We start from the raw sequence: 17,656 nt of genomic DNA, 5'->3' as shown, positions 1-17,656 counted from the left end.
AATTAAAATCAAGCTTTGCATAAAATGTTTAGTAACAACTTAAACAGAATGCATCTCTGGAAAACCTTTTGATAGAAATCAAATACAAATGCTGGAAACGCGTTTAGTCTGATCAGACAAAAGACAAATTCAATTATACACAAATACAGAAATTGGGTTGTATGGACTCAGATGAGAGTGCAATATGATAAAGCTAATAATACAATAGTATTTGCTCCAATAATTTTAGTAGAATGTAAATAAATAGTTTATAAAATATAAACACGGTGTAAATTAAATAATGCATTAGTTTAATTGGAAGATTGCAAACATGTTTAGGAACTAGAAGGAGCCATGCAAATCTTTTATCTAAGATAGAATATTATGATGGAAATAATTAAAACTCCCACATTACAATTTAGTGTAATGTATGAATCCGGTTGAATAATTTAAGCAGAACCTTGAGTGAAGTTGAAAGCATGATTGGAAAGAGGTTGTAATGGAATGCATAGATAACTTTGAGGAATGGAGAGAGGAGATGCTGCCTAGGAAACGATCAGACAAGAGAAGCAGGAGGTTTTAATCACAATTGGTTTAACAGTCAAAGAACGAAACTTAGGAAAGTCCCGCCCTAATAGGTCCAGCAATTAAATGTGGCAGGTGGGGCATTTGAACTTTTAAACTTGCAAGTTTCTGTTAATGAAGCCTTACAACAAAATAGATATAGCTCATCTAGTCGTCTTTCCTGCCTGGATTATCCAAGAAGGCTGACCTAGGTAGAGATAAGATAATAAATATTTGGACAAGGAAGCAAAGCCTATCCAAGTCAAACAGCCAGGGAGGCATCAAGACTCTTAGCCTGAGATTCCAGATTGGGCTCAGCAGCAATTAACCATTAGTATTCTATTAAGATTTGGTAACCATTTTATTCTCTAGACTTTTAGAGTCACATGTATGTGTTGAATTCATGGATTGAGATTCTCCTTTTGCATCTGATAGATATGGGTGGCAATACCCAGCAAGCATGACCATTGCTGAGAATTTTGGGAATTGAAGTTCACATGTTTGGTGGACACCCAACTTGGGGAAAACCAAGATGGAATTTACACAGCCTCTTATCCAGGTTGCTCAGAATCTCCTGATCTTTCTAGTAGTATTGAATTTATGTTTACCGACAAAGAAATAAGGGGAGACTATTTCAAGCTATTTAGCTCTCATCAGCTAGCCATACCCTTCTGGTATTCGAATCGACTGTCTGTGAAGGCTCCTGGATTGGGGCTGAAAGGCGAAAGCCGAAGCAGTATGCTCGGTCCCACAGTTGTGTAGACCAGATTGCCCTGATAAAAAACACTCTAGTAGTGGAGTCAGCTGAGGGGAACATTACAGTGAGACTTAGAAGCTGCTGACCAGAGATTCTTTTCTGAATCAGTGATTTTTGCAAACATAGAGATGCCATTCCAGCTACACTGTAGTTATTCACAGGTCAGCTATCTTTGTAGGAATTTTGTTCTCATTCACCTTTGTCTATACGTTCGGCCAGAGTGGTGTTGTTTGCATAATTGCTTAGGTAGTACTTAAAATGGATTAGCAAAGGATACCTAATTTTGTTAACAGTTTTTCTCAGATTCAAGAATGGATTCAAAATATATATCAAGAAAAAATACATTAAATTAAGAGATTGTTACCCCTTGATTTGCAGCCATTTACAAATGTTTTAGTCAAACTGTTTTAACAGTAGATGAATGAGTTACTACATAACAACATTTTATTAAGCTACAATGCCAAATCAATCAAGATTAATGATGTGAAACAAGCCATATGTGCCATTTCTAAAGCACACATCAAGAACAGTTCTATTAAAACAACTTTCTTTTGAATGTATAGCTCAAATGATACAGTGAGATGAGTCCTCCAATCCCTGAAAATCAGATGGAATTGTATCCCAAGTTTCAAGCCCCTATATAAATTGGAAAAAGTTATCCAGAGACTTTACACAGCAAAGTTAGATAAACTAGATAAGGAAGACATTTTAAACAACTAATTGCTCACTGTCAATAGGAGTTTTCAAGGATTTCTAAAAATCTAGCTTTTTTTTTCTATTGTTCCTATGACCTAATAAATTCCCTTTTGTTTTGTATCTCTCAGACTTGGTACTAAGTGTCAGTTGGTGTCTAAAATAGCTATCATTCCTGTTCTGGCAATTCTAAACTCTCAAAGTCAGTATTCCTCTACTAATGGCATGGAAGAGAAGTCCTGTTTAGGGCAATATAGTAAATTGAGAAACACCAAATCATTGCTTTATGCATCAGGAAGTTGTCTCTCTTGTCATAGGAGTGGATTCTTGACTCATCTTATAGTTCTGTGATCCATTGTCAGAGGGTACTGGCTTGATTAAATAATATGAAAATGAAATGCAAATGTTCAGGTGCAGCAGCATTGAGAATATATTGATTTAAAAAATTTGTATGCAACCAGCTTCCACAAAATCTGAGAAGCTAATAATAAATATTTTCAAACAATGAATTTATAAAACTATGAATTCCTGAGATTAAAAACCTAGGAAATACCTAAAGCCCCAAATGGCAAATTGTTCTTCAATTAATCATCTGTGTACTCTGGCTTAGCATGATGTGTGAATTCAGCCATTTGTGGCTTATTCATTATACTATTATTAGTTAGTTACTTTATTGTCATTGCACCTCATACAGTGAAATTAAATGCCATCTTTAGTATACATCATTCATAAGAAAACTATAAAAATAAAGCACAAACACACATCCTTCATATTCTGTACAATTGAATTGAAAACCGGATATTGCATTAATACTGCACTATACATTAGAATTCAATATAGTTACTGCTCTGGGATAGAAGCTGTTTTTCAACCTATTTGTCCTTATTTTGATTGTCCTGTACCGTCTGCCAGATGGCAATGGTTCAAAAAAAAGGGTGCCCAGGATGAGATGGATCATTAAGAATAGTTTGAACTTTTTTAAGACAGCGGGAGCTACAAAGTTCTTCCAAGGAGGGGAGAGGGCAACCAATGATCCTCTGGGCATTGATGTTAACCCTCTGAAAAGCTGTTCTATTTGCCATTGTGCAATTGGCAAGCCATACACAGATGCAGTAAGTTTAAACAAGCGATGGCTTGTCGTGATGTATGAACCCAGCCAATATGAGCATATGATGCTGCCTTATAGTCTCTTGAGCTTCATTCATTTATCCAAGGCAGGGCTTACTGTAACCTCCTTTGGTGGACATACCAAATATTATTCTAAGAACCTCTGGACATATGTGAACATCACATTTACCCATGGTTACAGATTTGAACTTCAGGAGCTTATGCAGTATGAAAATATTTAAGGGAACCCAGAACACAGAATGTTTTATTAATTACAATTAATTACAATTGCTCAAGCAATATTCTCATGTGAAACTCATGCTTCTACTTGCCTGATCTGCTGTATTCTAGCCAAGTGAAACCTGAGAATTCAAGAAGAGTAGTAACGTTCTACTATGATCTTTCACCTATAGCTTGAAGCTTAATTCTGATAATAGACACATTCATGTTGGGAAAATTCCTACAAAGTGAGAGTTGCCATCTTTATTGACATAAACTGTAGAGAGCCACAGGGATAACCTTGATGGGAATATTCAGAAGTGGTTACAGAAACAAAAAGGACAGAAACATTCCTTCACCCCTGGGAAAGGAGATAATATCAGGAAGAGACTCTGATTGGATCCTTCCTGACTCAATGCAGTATAAGAGGAAGGAAAGGTAAAATACAAGCAGACTTCTAAAATACTGTTAATATAACCTCTCGCAAAAGAAGCTTAGATTTAACGTTATGGTGGCATATGATTCCTGGTCTAGGCAATTTTCAAGCATTAACATTTTATCTGTCATGTTGAAGTAGCATACCGTAATAAAAATAAGAACTTTTCTTAATAATTTTGTTTGGTTTTAGAACTACAACTTATCATTTCAAATTGTTTTTCAAGGTAGAACATACCTGCTTTTGGGGTCTATGTTGATTACCCCCCCCCCCCAGCATTATTCCCTTTGACTTGTTAAATTATGTCATGGGACAAAGGTATAAAAATAAAGTGGGTGAAGTTCAACTGGATTACTATCCATAGACCTTCTCACAGATAATCCAAGAGTTCCAGATAGCAATCCAAGCGCACATATTCAATTCCTCCATGGTTGAGGAACATTCTCTTGTAATATGTTTAGAAAGGAAGTCAATTAATAGAGACGTGTCTGTGGTATACAGGCACGCGTACATATATACATAAGTTTACACATTGCATAATTAATTTTTGGAATTCACCACCATTCAGTGTGATGGCTACCAGCTTGGCTGGTTTCAAAAGAGATTGGGATCAATTCTTGGGATCTAGGTCTATTAGCCTTGATTCAGAGTCACTGGAAAACTAGTGGACTTCCTGTGCAGTTGGTTGGCCACTATGAGAACAGGATGTTGGGCTATCCAGCAAGGGGCTGCTTATGTTCTTGTGTAGGAACAATGGAAATGGAGATATGGACTACCTCCCATAACTCTAGTTGTTCTCCAATAAATTGAAAAGGTCTTCTAGAGTCCAGGGATATATATATTGAAGCCATTGCATCCCCCATTCCTGGTTTTCATAAAACTACAAAAGCTTACAATTGCATAAGCATTACTCACATATTTGTTTTCACTTGCTCATTATACTTTGATTAAGTGATATACAGGGCCTGGGAAAAACAAAAGTGCTCTGTATACATAGTAGTGTGCATGTATTAGGAGTTTTTGACCTGTTCCATTTTCCTTTACATTTGTTGACAACTGTGGTTCTTCATCACAAAGACTCTTTTTGTTGAACATTAGGTTACTAGGTCAAATGTGCTTTGCAAGCTACATGGCAGGTAACATTCTTATCACTGGTTCTTGTCTAATGTCAAAATTGACATCCTTATTTCTTCATCTTCTTACACATACTCATTATTCTCCATGCCCGGACTTTGGTTGGTTTACTCATATGCTTCTCCCAACAGTTTAGTTTTCGTAATACCATTATTAACTTTGGTTTATTCAAGCCCAAATCACATGGGCTGGGTTCATGTAAAGCAGGAGTGTCAAGCTCACGGCCCAGATGCATCACAAACTGGCCATGCCCACCTCCATTTTAGTGAAGGGGGAAAAGTTGTGATATGTCACGTGATAACAATGTGTGTCATCGCGAGTTTGGCACCCCTGATGTAAGGTATTAGTCTAACATATGTTTGGTGTATATGTGCTTGTATACACAGACTTCATATGAAAATTGTGAAGTCTATCCCTGGACTGTGTCTCATCTTAGTATTTATTTATTTATTAGACTTATATACCGCTTCATAGGGCTTTCAGCCCTCTCTAAGCAGTTTACAGATTTTTAGCAAATTGAGTCAGCAAATTGCCCCCACAGTCTGGGTCCTCATTTCACCCACCTCGGAAGGATGGAAAGCTGAGTCAACCTTGAGCCGGTGAGATTTGAACTGCTGAACTGCGCATATACAAACTGCACATATACAAACACATATACACCAGTAGTTTCTGGTTCATAATTTAATTGCAGCATAAAAATCAGAAGCCTGTTCTTTTTTATTTTCTGTGGTTCCCCCCTCCCCCACAACTCTTTCGTCTGCAAAGAGATGATGCATAAAATATGTAGAAAATAATGGACAGCATTTGAAAGATTGCCAAAGTTGCATACATAATTGTTTTTTCCCACTTGGATTGGAGACTAAAAGAAAACAATTAGTCTAATTTGATCACTAAGATAGTCGTTCTTAAAATCCTGCATTTGGTTAATCACGTCAGGCATCTAGCTGTCCTTAATAAATGGAAGGGTCAATACAGAATGTTCCAAGCTCCCTATTACAAGGAGCCAAGCAGTTGTTTGTTTGACTCCAGATAGTAACTAGTAATGATTGTTCTCCGGTGGTTTCCCTTCCTCCCCTTTTTTAAAAAGCTGCAGGCCGTATTGATAGAACTTTCAGCAGCTGTTGACTAGACCTCTGAGGCCACTTCCTCAGCTCTCAAATGTTTCATGGGAACCTATCAACACAACCATCACTTCGGCAGCAAGGTCAAGACAAATAAAGAGCAGCTTTATGAGTAGACCAGAAGATCCTTGCCAGCTGTTTCTTCTGCGTTCATTCTCACCTTGCTTCCTTAATTAAGAAGTAGACATTTAAACACCTTTTAAAGCCTTTCATAAAAAGTAAGAGGACAGTTAACAGAGATTATACAATGAAGGACAATCCAAAATATAGTCTGAGGGTATCGGTTCTCTTACATAGAACTATAAGATTAAGGACGCTATTTCTCTTTTCCCAAAAAATCTTAAAATAGCAATTAAAATTAAAGAATTCTATAGTGCCTTCCATCCAGTTTAGCCTGAAATCATCATCAGGTATTTTAAATATATCCTTTCAGTTGAGTTATGTATTAGAAACAAAAAGTCTGCATAAAGGGATTTTCTCATGGCTTCAGGAATGTTCACTCCTCCAGTTCTTGGGTTGGATGAAAAATAGGCTGTTCTGATTTTTATTGGTCTGATTATTATTATCTGCCATCAATTCGGTGTTAAGCAATTAGCAACCACATAGATAAATTCTCTCCCTGATGAGAGAATTTATCCATAACCTGGTCCTTCAAATCTTTCTTTCTTTCTTTTTAAATATAAAATTTAATATTTTTCTTAAGGTTTTTGGAAAAAAGAAAATTTAGCAGAACTAAAATAAAGAAAAAAAGGAAAAGAGAAAATAAGACAAGAGCAAAAAGAAAGAATAAAGAAAAATAGAAAATAGCTTCCAATATAGTTACAAAATTACCTTACTTTTGCAGTAAATGTAACTATTACTACAAAATTATTTTTTTTCTATTATCTATTTTCTTTCTAATAAACATAGCCACAAATCATAATTTCATGAGAAAGAACCAAACCCTATAGAGGTGAGGATGGGTCCTCTCTTCCCCAATCATTGTTGTCAGAAAATGACCCTGAAGGAAAAAAGTGAACCAGCACAATACCTTGCCTTCCATTCCCAACCTTCTGACCTGATCCAGAAGGATATCATGGTCAATAGTATCAAAAGCTACTAAGACGCGAAGTAAGATCATCTACAAGGTAGGCTGCTACGGGTTCGCCCAGGTTTGGGAGAACCCATAGCTAATGTTATGGCTGGAGAACCTCCAAATCCCACCCCTGGATGGCCCCGCCCATCCTTCCCTGCCCCTCCCAGGAGTCTCCACGCTGGCTGCTTTGGATGTGAGATAAGTGCAGGGTCTATGCAGAGGCTTGAGAAGATGGAAAATGGGCCTCCTGCAAGTTCTGGAAGGCCAGAATTGGGCCCATTTCTGGCCTCCAGAGCCCGGGAGAGGCAGTTTCCGCCCTCCCAGAGGCTCGAGAAAAGCCTCTGGACCTGGGGAAAGCAAAAATACCCCCCCAAAAAAACCATGGTGCGGGGAGGCCCACTAGGCCACCCACCATAGCCACACCCACTCCAAATGGGCAGAGAACCTGTTGCTGAAATTTTTGAAGCCCACCCATGGTTATCTACCCCCATTCTATCCATGCTAGAGGTCACCCTAGAAGTATGACCAACACTATTTTCATTACATACCCATGTCTGAATCCTGATTGAAAAGAAACCAGATAATCTAATGCTCTTCCAGAAATATGTTAGACTTGTGTAGTAACTAAGAAGCCCAGGACCGAATCCCGACTGAAGTCATTCATATGGCAAAACTTGTGTTGGTAAAACAGAAAAGCATTAGTGGGGGGAAAAAACAGCTACAGGAACAGCTACAGAAAACCTTAATCTAACTCTAGGGTGGGCTGAGAAAACAAAATCTGCATTTTGAGGCTATATCCTCATAAACAATTAGTGGGTCATTGTTTTGGGGGTTAGAAGAGCATAAATGAGCTCAATGAAATCACAAAGCCAGAACAGTCAGATTTTGCCTATGCTATTTCTATATAAAAATACGTGCACTGAAGGTAAGTGAATATTAAATGCTCATAATATCACCTTCCTAGCATTTGTTAGGTTTTGCTGTTATAGATTATCACTGCATATTTCCAAATCACATTTGAGCTTTGAAAGAAATTCAAACAGGGTGACTTGCATTTCATGTGCTTTTTCTCCACTTTTAACATTTTTTCCTGTAACATTTATGAATATAATCTCTACCCATCTATTATGGCATCTCTATTACATATAAATGTATATTATAAAAGATTGGTTGGAGTGTAATGTCTATTGTTTTCATTTCGGTAGACTAATGCATCTAGCAATCTAGTAGCAAACATTGTATTATCTTCGTGATGAAACATGTGTGTTTCTATAGTGAATTATGATAGTTTCCATGTTATCTTATGTTTTGCGCTAACTTCTGGGGCAATACTCTGTTATGGCTATCAGATCTGACCTTTAAAAACCAGACAATCACTAGCTGTCAGCAAAGAAATGGTCTATTACCATTTATAATCATCTAGAGTTTTGCAGTTCAGGTACGGAGCTCTAATGAAAAAAATCAACACTGCATTCATGTCTTTACCAATATATCTTGTTCTGGCCTACAAATGGAAAGACGAGCTCTGACTGCATTTGAAATAGAAAGATTGAGTGTCATGAACCTATGAAAAATACTGTGTGGTTGTGCTCTTTCTGCATTTAAGGAAAACAAGTTTTTCTCAAATTAAGTTTGACACACTCTTTCTCAAGCTCTCTCTCTCTCCCTCCCTCCCGCCCTCTTTCATCCTCTCTCTTGATATTAGCCACCATCAGATGCTACAATCTTCTCTGATCTTACTGTATCATGGCATGTAGCTATGCATCATACGATAATGATACTTACTGCTAAGCAGGCTTTGTTTTCCTGTTTTCCTCTGCTCTCCCTTCCCTCCCAATTTCTTTCTAGATGCCCGTATGTCAACTGTTATTTTCTCTTTTCAAATGCTATGGCTACTGGTTCGATTAGCCAACTACATCAGGGGTAGTCAACCTTTTTATACCTATCGCCCACTTTTGTATCTCTGATAGTAGTAAAATTTTCTAACCGCTCACCGGTTCCACAGTAATGGTGATTTATAAAGTAGGGAAGTAACTTTACTTTATAAAGCAGAGTTACAGCAAACCCCTACTGCCCACCATGAAAGCTGGAATGCCCACTAGTGGGCGGTAGGGATCAGGTTGACTACCACTGAGCTACATAAACAAATGTTTCCAAGAATGACATTTTTGGCAGACTTTGTACGAGTATCTTTCTTTTCCTGTGCAGCTGGGAGACATTCCTACACCTTAATTAATCCTTACTCTGATTCATGAATTTAGGAACTTATCAGTATAGCCTATCAATGTTTAAAGTATGTCCCATTAGACATATTTATAAAAATTATTCATTCCCTCCTCCACTCCTTTAATATTTTTAGGTCCCCTTAGCAGTATTTTGGTGAATCGTTTTGGTAGCCGGCCGGTGGTCATATTTGGAGGGCTACTATGTGGCATAGGAATGGTTTCAGCAGCATTCTGCACCAGCATTTTTCAACTATACCTTTGTGCTGGATTCATCACAGGTATTTTTTTTTTAATTTTCCATAGCAATAATACTTATATACCACTTCACAGTGCTTTCTTCGCTGTTTATAGAGTCAGCATATTTCTCCAAACAATGTGGCTCCTCATTTTCGGGAAGATGGAAGACTGAGTCAACCCTGAGCTATTGAGGAAAGAACTCCTGGCAGTGAGCTAAATTAGACTGTAATGATGCATTCTAATGACTGGTGCCACCCCGGTTGAGTCTATAGAAGTTATATGTCTCAAAAAGAAGACCCCAGAGCTACCTGATGATTTTTATTTACCTATGGCCATGGTGTATACCTAGGATTGCTGTAGTAATATGCAGTAGTGGCCAAAATTGTGGAAACCTTTTGGGAAAAGTGCACAGTATTTTTGAGGTTTGATGGCTAATAATACCACTTTTTAAAAAGTAGTGCCATAAAATTATATATCAATGGAAAGATAATTTAATCAAGAATGTAATGCAATAACTTTTATGAAGGATTTGCTATTAGAATAGCAGATATAAAGAAGAAAAGTAAAAGACAAAAAAATGAGATATACAAAAATTATTACCAGGTCAGTTAATACTTAGTTGGGTAACCTTTAGCATGAATACAGCCTTATAACGTCTTCCCAACCAAGTCTTTTTGTTCTGTAGCTGTTATAATGTGAAACCAAGATTGAATGATTGCTTCCATTAACTGGGTTTTATTGCTGGCTATATAATGTATCATAGAATACAGATAATTGAACAAACTTTGTTGCATTACATTCATGATTACATTATCTTTCCATTGATATATAATTTTATGGTACTACTCCAAAAAAAGGTGGTGTTATTAGCCATCAAACCTCAAAATACAATTTTCCCAAAAGGTTTCCACAATTTTGGCCACTACTGTAGAGCTCTTATGATCACATACTATATTATGCCACTTTACCAAAAGCTCAAGAGAAGAATCTCCAGAGTCAAACAAGATTTACTTTGGTGGAGTGGACGCTTTGGCATATATGTTCATGAACAGGTTCAGGCGAGTTGTAGGTGGCAGATAAATTCTTTCTCCAGTAGTATATTTTGATGTTTTCCACCATTCCCTTCATCAGTTTGTTGTCTTTATTGGCATGTTATTTTGGGCTCTTCCTAAAAAAGCAGTATAAATGTAAAATAAAAAAAGTACTTAGTATTTATTCAATGGCACCAATGTATAAAGCGCAATCAAGAATGGACTATTCTCATTTAAAAGAAGTTATAAAACTTATTTAATTTCCTGACTGCCATGTCCTCAAACTCCTCTATGACAATATTTACCTTTTTTCAGATCAAGTCTAGAAATGTGGTATAAAGAGCAAGAATATCTGCCAGACCTCTTTATTTCACATGCTGGTCATGATTTATAATAGACCCAGAAAATAGATACGATTTCCTTTGTTTTCAAAGCACAGTCATGAACCTTCTCCTATAAAATGTTCATCCACTTATATGTATTTCTGGCTCTTGTCATGACTTTAAAATAATGCCCTTTTCACAGCAGTTTTATTCTTCAGATAGGGCTGTCCAAAATACCGCTCCATGTATAGAAGAGTCTGGCTACAGATTTTGTTAGCAAACCTATTGTTCACTTCTGAAAAGTTTATTAAAAATAAATCTGCGCATCAGTTTTCACGCAGATGAGTTTTAGAAATATCTGAACTGTAAATGGGCCAACCTTCCAAGATCTGATGCTGAGTATGGATTTTTGGGATCCATACAGGCATGAAATCCTCTTACCTCCGCTACTGGTTTGGAACCGGGAGCATGCACATGTGTACACTCGCTTTGCTCACACACGGCACTTCGGTGCATGCCAAAGTGTCCCATGATGACGTCTGGGCAGGTGGGCAGAGCCTCCCACCACCGCCACTACTGGTTCGTCCAAACCGGGGTGAACAGGCAGAATACCACCTCCGGATCAGTAGTTTCAAAACATGTAGACCACTAAGTTTCAAAACATGTTTTGAAACAATGTTTCAGCTAAACGATGTAGACTGCTAAGGAATCTTGAGTTAGGGCAAAGTAGATTTCGTAATAGGCTTCTGCCACAGAACTGTTTGGAGTGATCCGTCTCTATGATAACAGAACATGTTGTTTTAATCTAATGAGGTAACATTCCTCTTTCTTATTCTCTCACTACAGGACTTGGTCTTGCCCTGAACCTCCAGCCTTCAGTAATCATCGTTGGGAAGTATTTCCTGAAAAGACGTCCCATTGCCAATGGACTTGCCATGGCAGGAAGCCCTGTCATGCTTTGCACCCTCGCACCCTTGAACCAGTTCCTTTTTGACACTTTTGGATGGAGGGGGAGCTTTTTCATTCTCGGGGCAATTCTGCTGAACTGCTGCGTAGCTGGAGCCCTCTTCAGACCAATTGGACCAAGGCAAAAAAACAAAGATGCAAAAGAGGCCATAAGAGAAAAACCTGATGGAGGCATTGCCGAAATGGGGGACCAGGATACGGAAACAAAGGAAGACAAAGATTGTTGTGAAAACTTCAATAAGTTCCTTGACTTTTCACTTTTTAAACACAGAGGCTTCCTCATCTATCTGATAGGGAACGTGCTGATGTTTTTAGGATTTTTTGCACCGATTGTCTTTTTGGCTCCTTATGCCAAGCACCGTGGGATTGATGAATATTCAGCAGCTTTTCTCCTTTCCATTCTAGCAATAGTTGACATGATAGTCAGGCCAGCTACTGGGATCATTGCAAATACCAAATGGGTGAGGCCAAGAATTCAGTATTTTTTCAGCTTCTCCATTGTTTTTAATGGTGTTTGCCACCTGCTGTGCCCATTGGCAACAAGTTACATGGGTTTAGTCATCTATGCTATCTTTTTTGGCCTGGCCTTTGGTATGGTTTGTGCAATGCTCTTCGAAACTCTCATGGATCTTGTTGGTGCCAGCCGTTTCACAAGTGCTGTAGGACTAGTCACTATAGTGGAATGTTGCACCATATTACTTGGGCCGCCTATTGGGGGTAAGAACATTTATACTCTTTTTTCCATTAGTCTGCACAACAATAAAAACAATCATTGCTTTTAATTTCAAGGAAGAAGCATTAGATGTTAACGCTTTCCCTCCTACTCTTAAAATCTGATTTCTTGATTCTGCACTGTCCTGATCAATTCCATATTCTCTGAAGTTTTCAAATTTCATTTAAACTAGGTTCATCAGAAGTATGCCTCAAGGAATAAAACTATCACTCAACAAGAAAATTCATTCCCTTGGAATTTTCCATTCATTAAAATGGATGTTGCAGAACTAAACTGTTAAAACTACCCAAAGGCTGTCTAAAATTCAGTTTAGATGAGCCTTGCTACCGAAATGTTCTATGCCTTGCAAAACTTCAAATTTCTTTGCTGGCGAGTTAATAGTTAGATTTTAGATAAAGATTAACATAATAAATTCATGTAATTTCTTTTAGTAAATTTATATATGGGATCACAGTTCGTTCATTATATTTCTGTACTGCTCATTAGTTAATTATTCTTAATATAAAGTTAAACAGACAAAATATGCAAATAAACAGCGTTCATAAGATTAAACTAGCAGCAGCCAAGATAAAACTAGTCTTCAGATAGCTAAGGTAATGGATTAGGACTTCACAGACATAGGTCACCATCATGGTAATATGTTTAAGGACTTCAGCCACGTAAGTCATCCTGGGTTTTTGGAGAATGAATATATATCTACGAACACACACACACACAAACACACATACACACAAATTCACATGGTACCTGGAAGCAATGCTTCCATATCTGAACTGCAAAAATCCAGATGACTACTGGATGATATTAAGATACATGGATAGTTCTAATTATTAATGACTATCTAGCAATCATTCAGATTTTTAAACTTCATTTATTTTTATTGATGTCTCTCCATCTCGCTGATAACGTGACTCAGGGTGCCTTTCAAATAAATATGTGAATATTTATAGCAATACTATTCACATGCTAGAAATATGTTTAATACACGTTTAGCAATTTCATAAAACATTTGAAATCTTTATCAGAGGATATTGCTAAGATAGAGCCGAGGTGGCGCAGTGGGTAGAGTGCAGTACTGCAGGCCACTTCAGCTGACTGCTATCTGCAGTTCAGCGGTTCAAATCTCACCGGCTCAGGGTTGACTCAGCCTTCCATCCTTCCGAGGTGGGTAACATGAGGACCCAGATTGTTGGGGGCAATATGCTGATTCTGTAAATGGCTTAGAGAGGGCTGTAAAGCACTGTGAAGCGGTATACAAGTCTAAGTGCTATTGCAATTGCTATATGTATCATATGATTCTACTTTGCGTCATCAGTCAATACCATTTGCGATATGCTGACTCTGTAAACCGCTTAGAGAGGGCTGAAAGCCCTATGAAGCAGTATATAAGTCTAACTGCTATTGCTATAAGGTGAAATGGAAGCAGCCGGGTAAAAGGTAAATTTTAATTTTCTTAATAAATTCTTGGAGATCACTGCTGGTAACTGCATCACTTTAGAATCATAGACTGTTTGAGTTACAGATCAGCTTATCTGATTCTCTGGTCATTGCAGGAATCCATTAAACCATCCCTGAAAGCCATATCCCTATCTGAAAACTGCCAGCAAGAGAGTAACAGCTTTTATGTGCCCATTTCCTTTTGATTTATTTTAGGATGATTTAGCTAGATTTTAAATCCTTTAAATCCTAATAGATATACTGTAGGGTGTATCTTTGTTTCTATTCTAGAAGAACAGTAACAGTGAATCAAGGAAGCTAAGGACTATGTGTGGCAGGTTCAAAATTACTGCAATCTATATTAAGTTATTGCCGTTTGCTGTTAAGAAAATAATTGCTCCACAGGATTTAATTTAATTTAACCCTGTTGACTGTAGTGGAACTGAAATGGCTTTGGACAAAAAGCTGTACCCTTAAATGCATGTGGTGTAAATGAGAGAATTGTTGAAATGTAGATGTTCAGTGGATGATGATACTTCAACTTACGCCAGATGACCATTAATTGTTAAAAAAAATTAAAAGGAATCTAAGATTTCAATGGCTTTGCAAAAAATATTTATTATTCAATTATCCTTTTTTAAATGTGAGGACTTCGCTTCTTCCTGTCTTACAGAGGTCAGCATACATGTTTTCTTCAGTATGCAGTTTTAAGAAGCAGATTAGGTTTAATTGTTGAAGACTGTTAATGAGGCTAGAAAGTGCTTTATAACAGTTTGCGATATGAGTTCAGTATGTTGCTCCCTATTTAATAAGTGGCAAATTGATTGGTTCTTTGGCATTTAACAACTTACTACTGGGTTTTGCTTTAATGGACTAAGTAATTTTTCCTGGTGTGTTTTATGACTTTCTCTTATTCTCAAAGGAGGAGGTGGAAAGACTCTTCTACTGTTGAATTTTCCAGTACTCTTCTCATTAAAACTCTCATTGAAATGTATTTTGCAGATCTTAAGGTCATCCTGATTAGCAGAAATTGAGAATAGCTGCAATTAGCCTCTTTGATGTTTTTGCTAATGCCATTATATTAAAGCATAAACGTGGGCTATGTTGCTCCTTGGTGCAGTATTTTTATCCACCCAAGCTGGAAACATCTCATCCTTGTTACAAAATGTGTGGTTTGTTTGATTAGACATTAGAATAATTAAGTACTATGCTTTCAATAAATGGTTGCCATAGTGGTTATTAAATGCACAGTATCTCAAGGACAAGAAAATGGTCAAAGAAAACCATGATTGCACATTAATTTGGAGGATGAAATGCATGTACCCCAAGCGAAAAAGGTGGCAAGATATTGATTCAAAATTAGCTGAGGATTTGCTGATATTTCTTATTTTAAGAAAAGCCCATCCTTAACTGTGGCATTGAGTAGATACCATTTTCTCTAACCATTTTAGCAATCTAGATTCAAAATTTGCCTGGAATCTGTGTAGCTTTGTTCTATTTTGATCTATAAGTTTCATTAATAATTAGGATGTCATTTCTCCATTCACAGGTACTCTTATTGACACCTTTGGAGACTACAAATACATGTTCATTAAATGCGGGGCAGTGATGGTCTTGGCTGGGACATTCCTCTTCATTATGAATTACTACAACTACAGAATGCTTGAAAAAGAAGAGAAGAAAAGGATGAAGGAAGATGGAGAAAAGAAAGATTATGAGGATGCAAGGACAGAAAAGGATGAAGGAAAAGCGGTGGAAAAAAACCAAGATTTTAATGAAACAGCTCCTTTGAAGACTGATGAGAATGGACTAAAGAATGGGGCAAACCTCCCAACTGAACCCTAAATCTAATTCAAAGTTTTCTGAATAGAAAACTTCCCTAAAATGGCTAAAAATATGCAGGTAGTCCTCAACTTAAAATCATTTGTTTAATGACTGTTCAGAGTTACGCCACTGAAAAAAGTGACTTATGAACAGTTCTTACAGTCACATGATCAGATGTCAGTTCCCCCAGTCACATGATCAGATGTCAGTTGCTTGGCAACCAGAATGTATTTACAGTGGCTGCAGCATCTCAGGGCCTTGTGAGTGTCATTTGCAAGCCTAACTAAGAAGCTTGTGACAAGCAAAGTCAACGGGGGAAGCCAGATCCAAAGATTAATAACCACATGATTCACTTAAAGCACGGGTGACAAACTTGCCATGACATCATGTTGCCATCGTGTGATGTTTCGCAATGTTTTTCCCATTTGCGGAGCTGGGGTGGGCGTGGCCTGCGCATGATGCATCCAGTTAGCAGGCCGCCAATTTGACACCCCTGACTTAAAGACTGTAATGATTCACGTAACACGCATAGCAAAAAGGATTGTGAAATGGACATGACTCACTTAACAACTGCCTTGCTTAGCAAAGGAAACTTTGGGCTTAATTGTGGTTGTAAGTCGAAGACTACCTATAGTATGAAATCAGATTTTAAAATCGTCACATTTTATATGGATACATAATAATTACTTAGAGCTGGCTTTACAGTACTAAGCCTTATCTTGTTTTTAATAAAGAGTTGAGAGTATACTTGTCCTAGCTGATGGAAAAAAAATGTTTTAGGATAATTTATACTTGAATTTTTGACCCTTACTCCTGTTTCTATTGTAGCAAAACTAGAAGAGTAGAAAAATGTTGTATAATAGAAAATGCAAGATTCTTTTCTTAAAAAAAAAACGCACAGCAACCCACAGCACCTTTTATACTGTAAGATCCAAAATTTGGTCCTCAACATTCAAGTTAAAAAAAAACATGTCTGCAAAAAGTTTCTATAAGAAGAATCTCAGAGAAATTTAAAAAAAATCTTTTCTTTCCAGGGTATTTTTATTTCCTTTGTATTTGAACGTGATCTTGTACATAGAATAAAATAGTGAGATATGCTTGCTGAAAGAGAACTCACAGAGAAATGTCCCATTGCCTTTTCAGAATATTCCATTACATCCATTGATTTGAACAAACACATAGGGACCAAAGCCTGCAAGAACTTAATATAACGCACTTATCTTAAAAAAAGAACAAGATTCATATTTAAGCATTATGTTAACCATTCTGTTTTACTTCTGACTTTATCTGGTGGGTTTGGCGAAATTAAAACCCTTAAAGGACCCCATCAACCATAGTTGCCAAAATATCAGTGAGTTAGTTTAGGGAATAAGCATTTGGGAACTGCAGATTAAAAAAGGGAAAACCTCAATTTCTCACTTCCCAAAGGACTAAATCTTACACCTAGCCATATAGAGCTGAGGCGATACAGTGGTTAGAGTGCAGTACTGCAGGCTATTTCAGCTGACTGCTAGCTGCAGTTTGGCAGTTCAAATCTCACCAGGCTCAAGGTTGACTCAGGCTTCCATCCTTCCGTGGTGGGTAAAATGAGGACTCAGATTGTTGGGGGCAATATGCTGATTCTGTAAATGGCTTAGAGAGGGCTGTAAAGCACTGTGAAGCGGTATACAAGTCTAAGTGCTATTGCAATTGCTATATGTATGATATGATTCTACTTTGCGTCATCAGTCAATACCATTTGCCTGCAAACAAGAACTAGTAAGACCACAAAATTGCCAAAATAATAGAAAATGAA

General features: G+C 37.4%; 1 protein-coding gene across 2 annotated transcripts in view; it reads left to right on the top strand.

Annotated features, from left to right (window-relative positions):
* Window positions 1–15,988, top strand: part of LOC116503015 (monocarboxylate transporter 2-like) — a 32,701-nt gene extending 16,713 nt beyond the window's left edge. For both annotated transcript variants that reach the window (XM_032209103.1, XM_032209104.1), the window contains 3 exons: window positions 9,445–9,588; window positions 11,748–12,584; window positions 15,587–15,988. In XM_032209103.1, coding sequence (XP_032064994.1) covers window positions 9,445–9,588; window positions 11,748–12,584; window positions 15,587–15,882 — 1,277 coding nt within the window. In that variant the 3' untranslated portion in view covers window positions 15,883–15,988. The remainder of the gene's footprint in view (window positions 1–9,444; window positions 9,589–11,747; window positions 12,585–15,586) is intronic.
* Window positions 15,989–17,656: the final 1,668 nt, after the last annotated feature.

Source organism: Thamnophis elegans, chromosome 2 (assembly GCF_009769535.1).
Source record: "Thamnophis elegans isolate rThaEle1 chromosome 2, rThaEle1.pri, whole genome shotgun sequence".
NCBI classification, from domain to species: Eukaryota; Metazoa; Chordata; class Lepidosauria; order Squamata; family Colubridae; genus Thamnophis; species Thamnophis elegans.
This window is presented reverse-complemented; position numbering and strand designations above follow the sequence as displayed.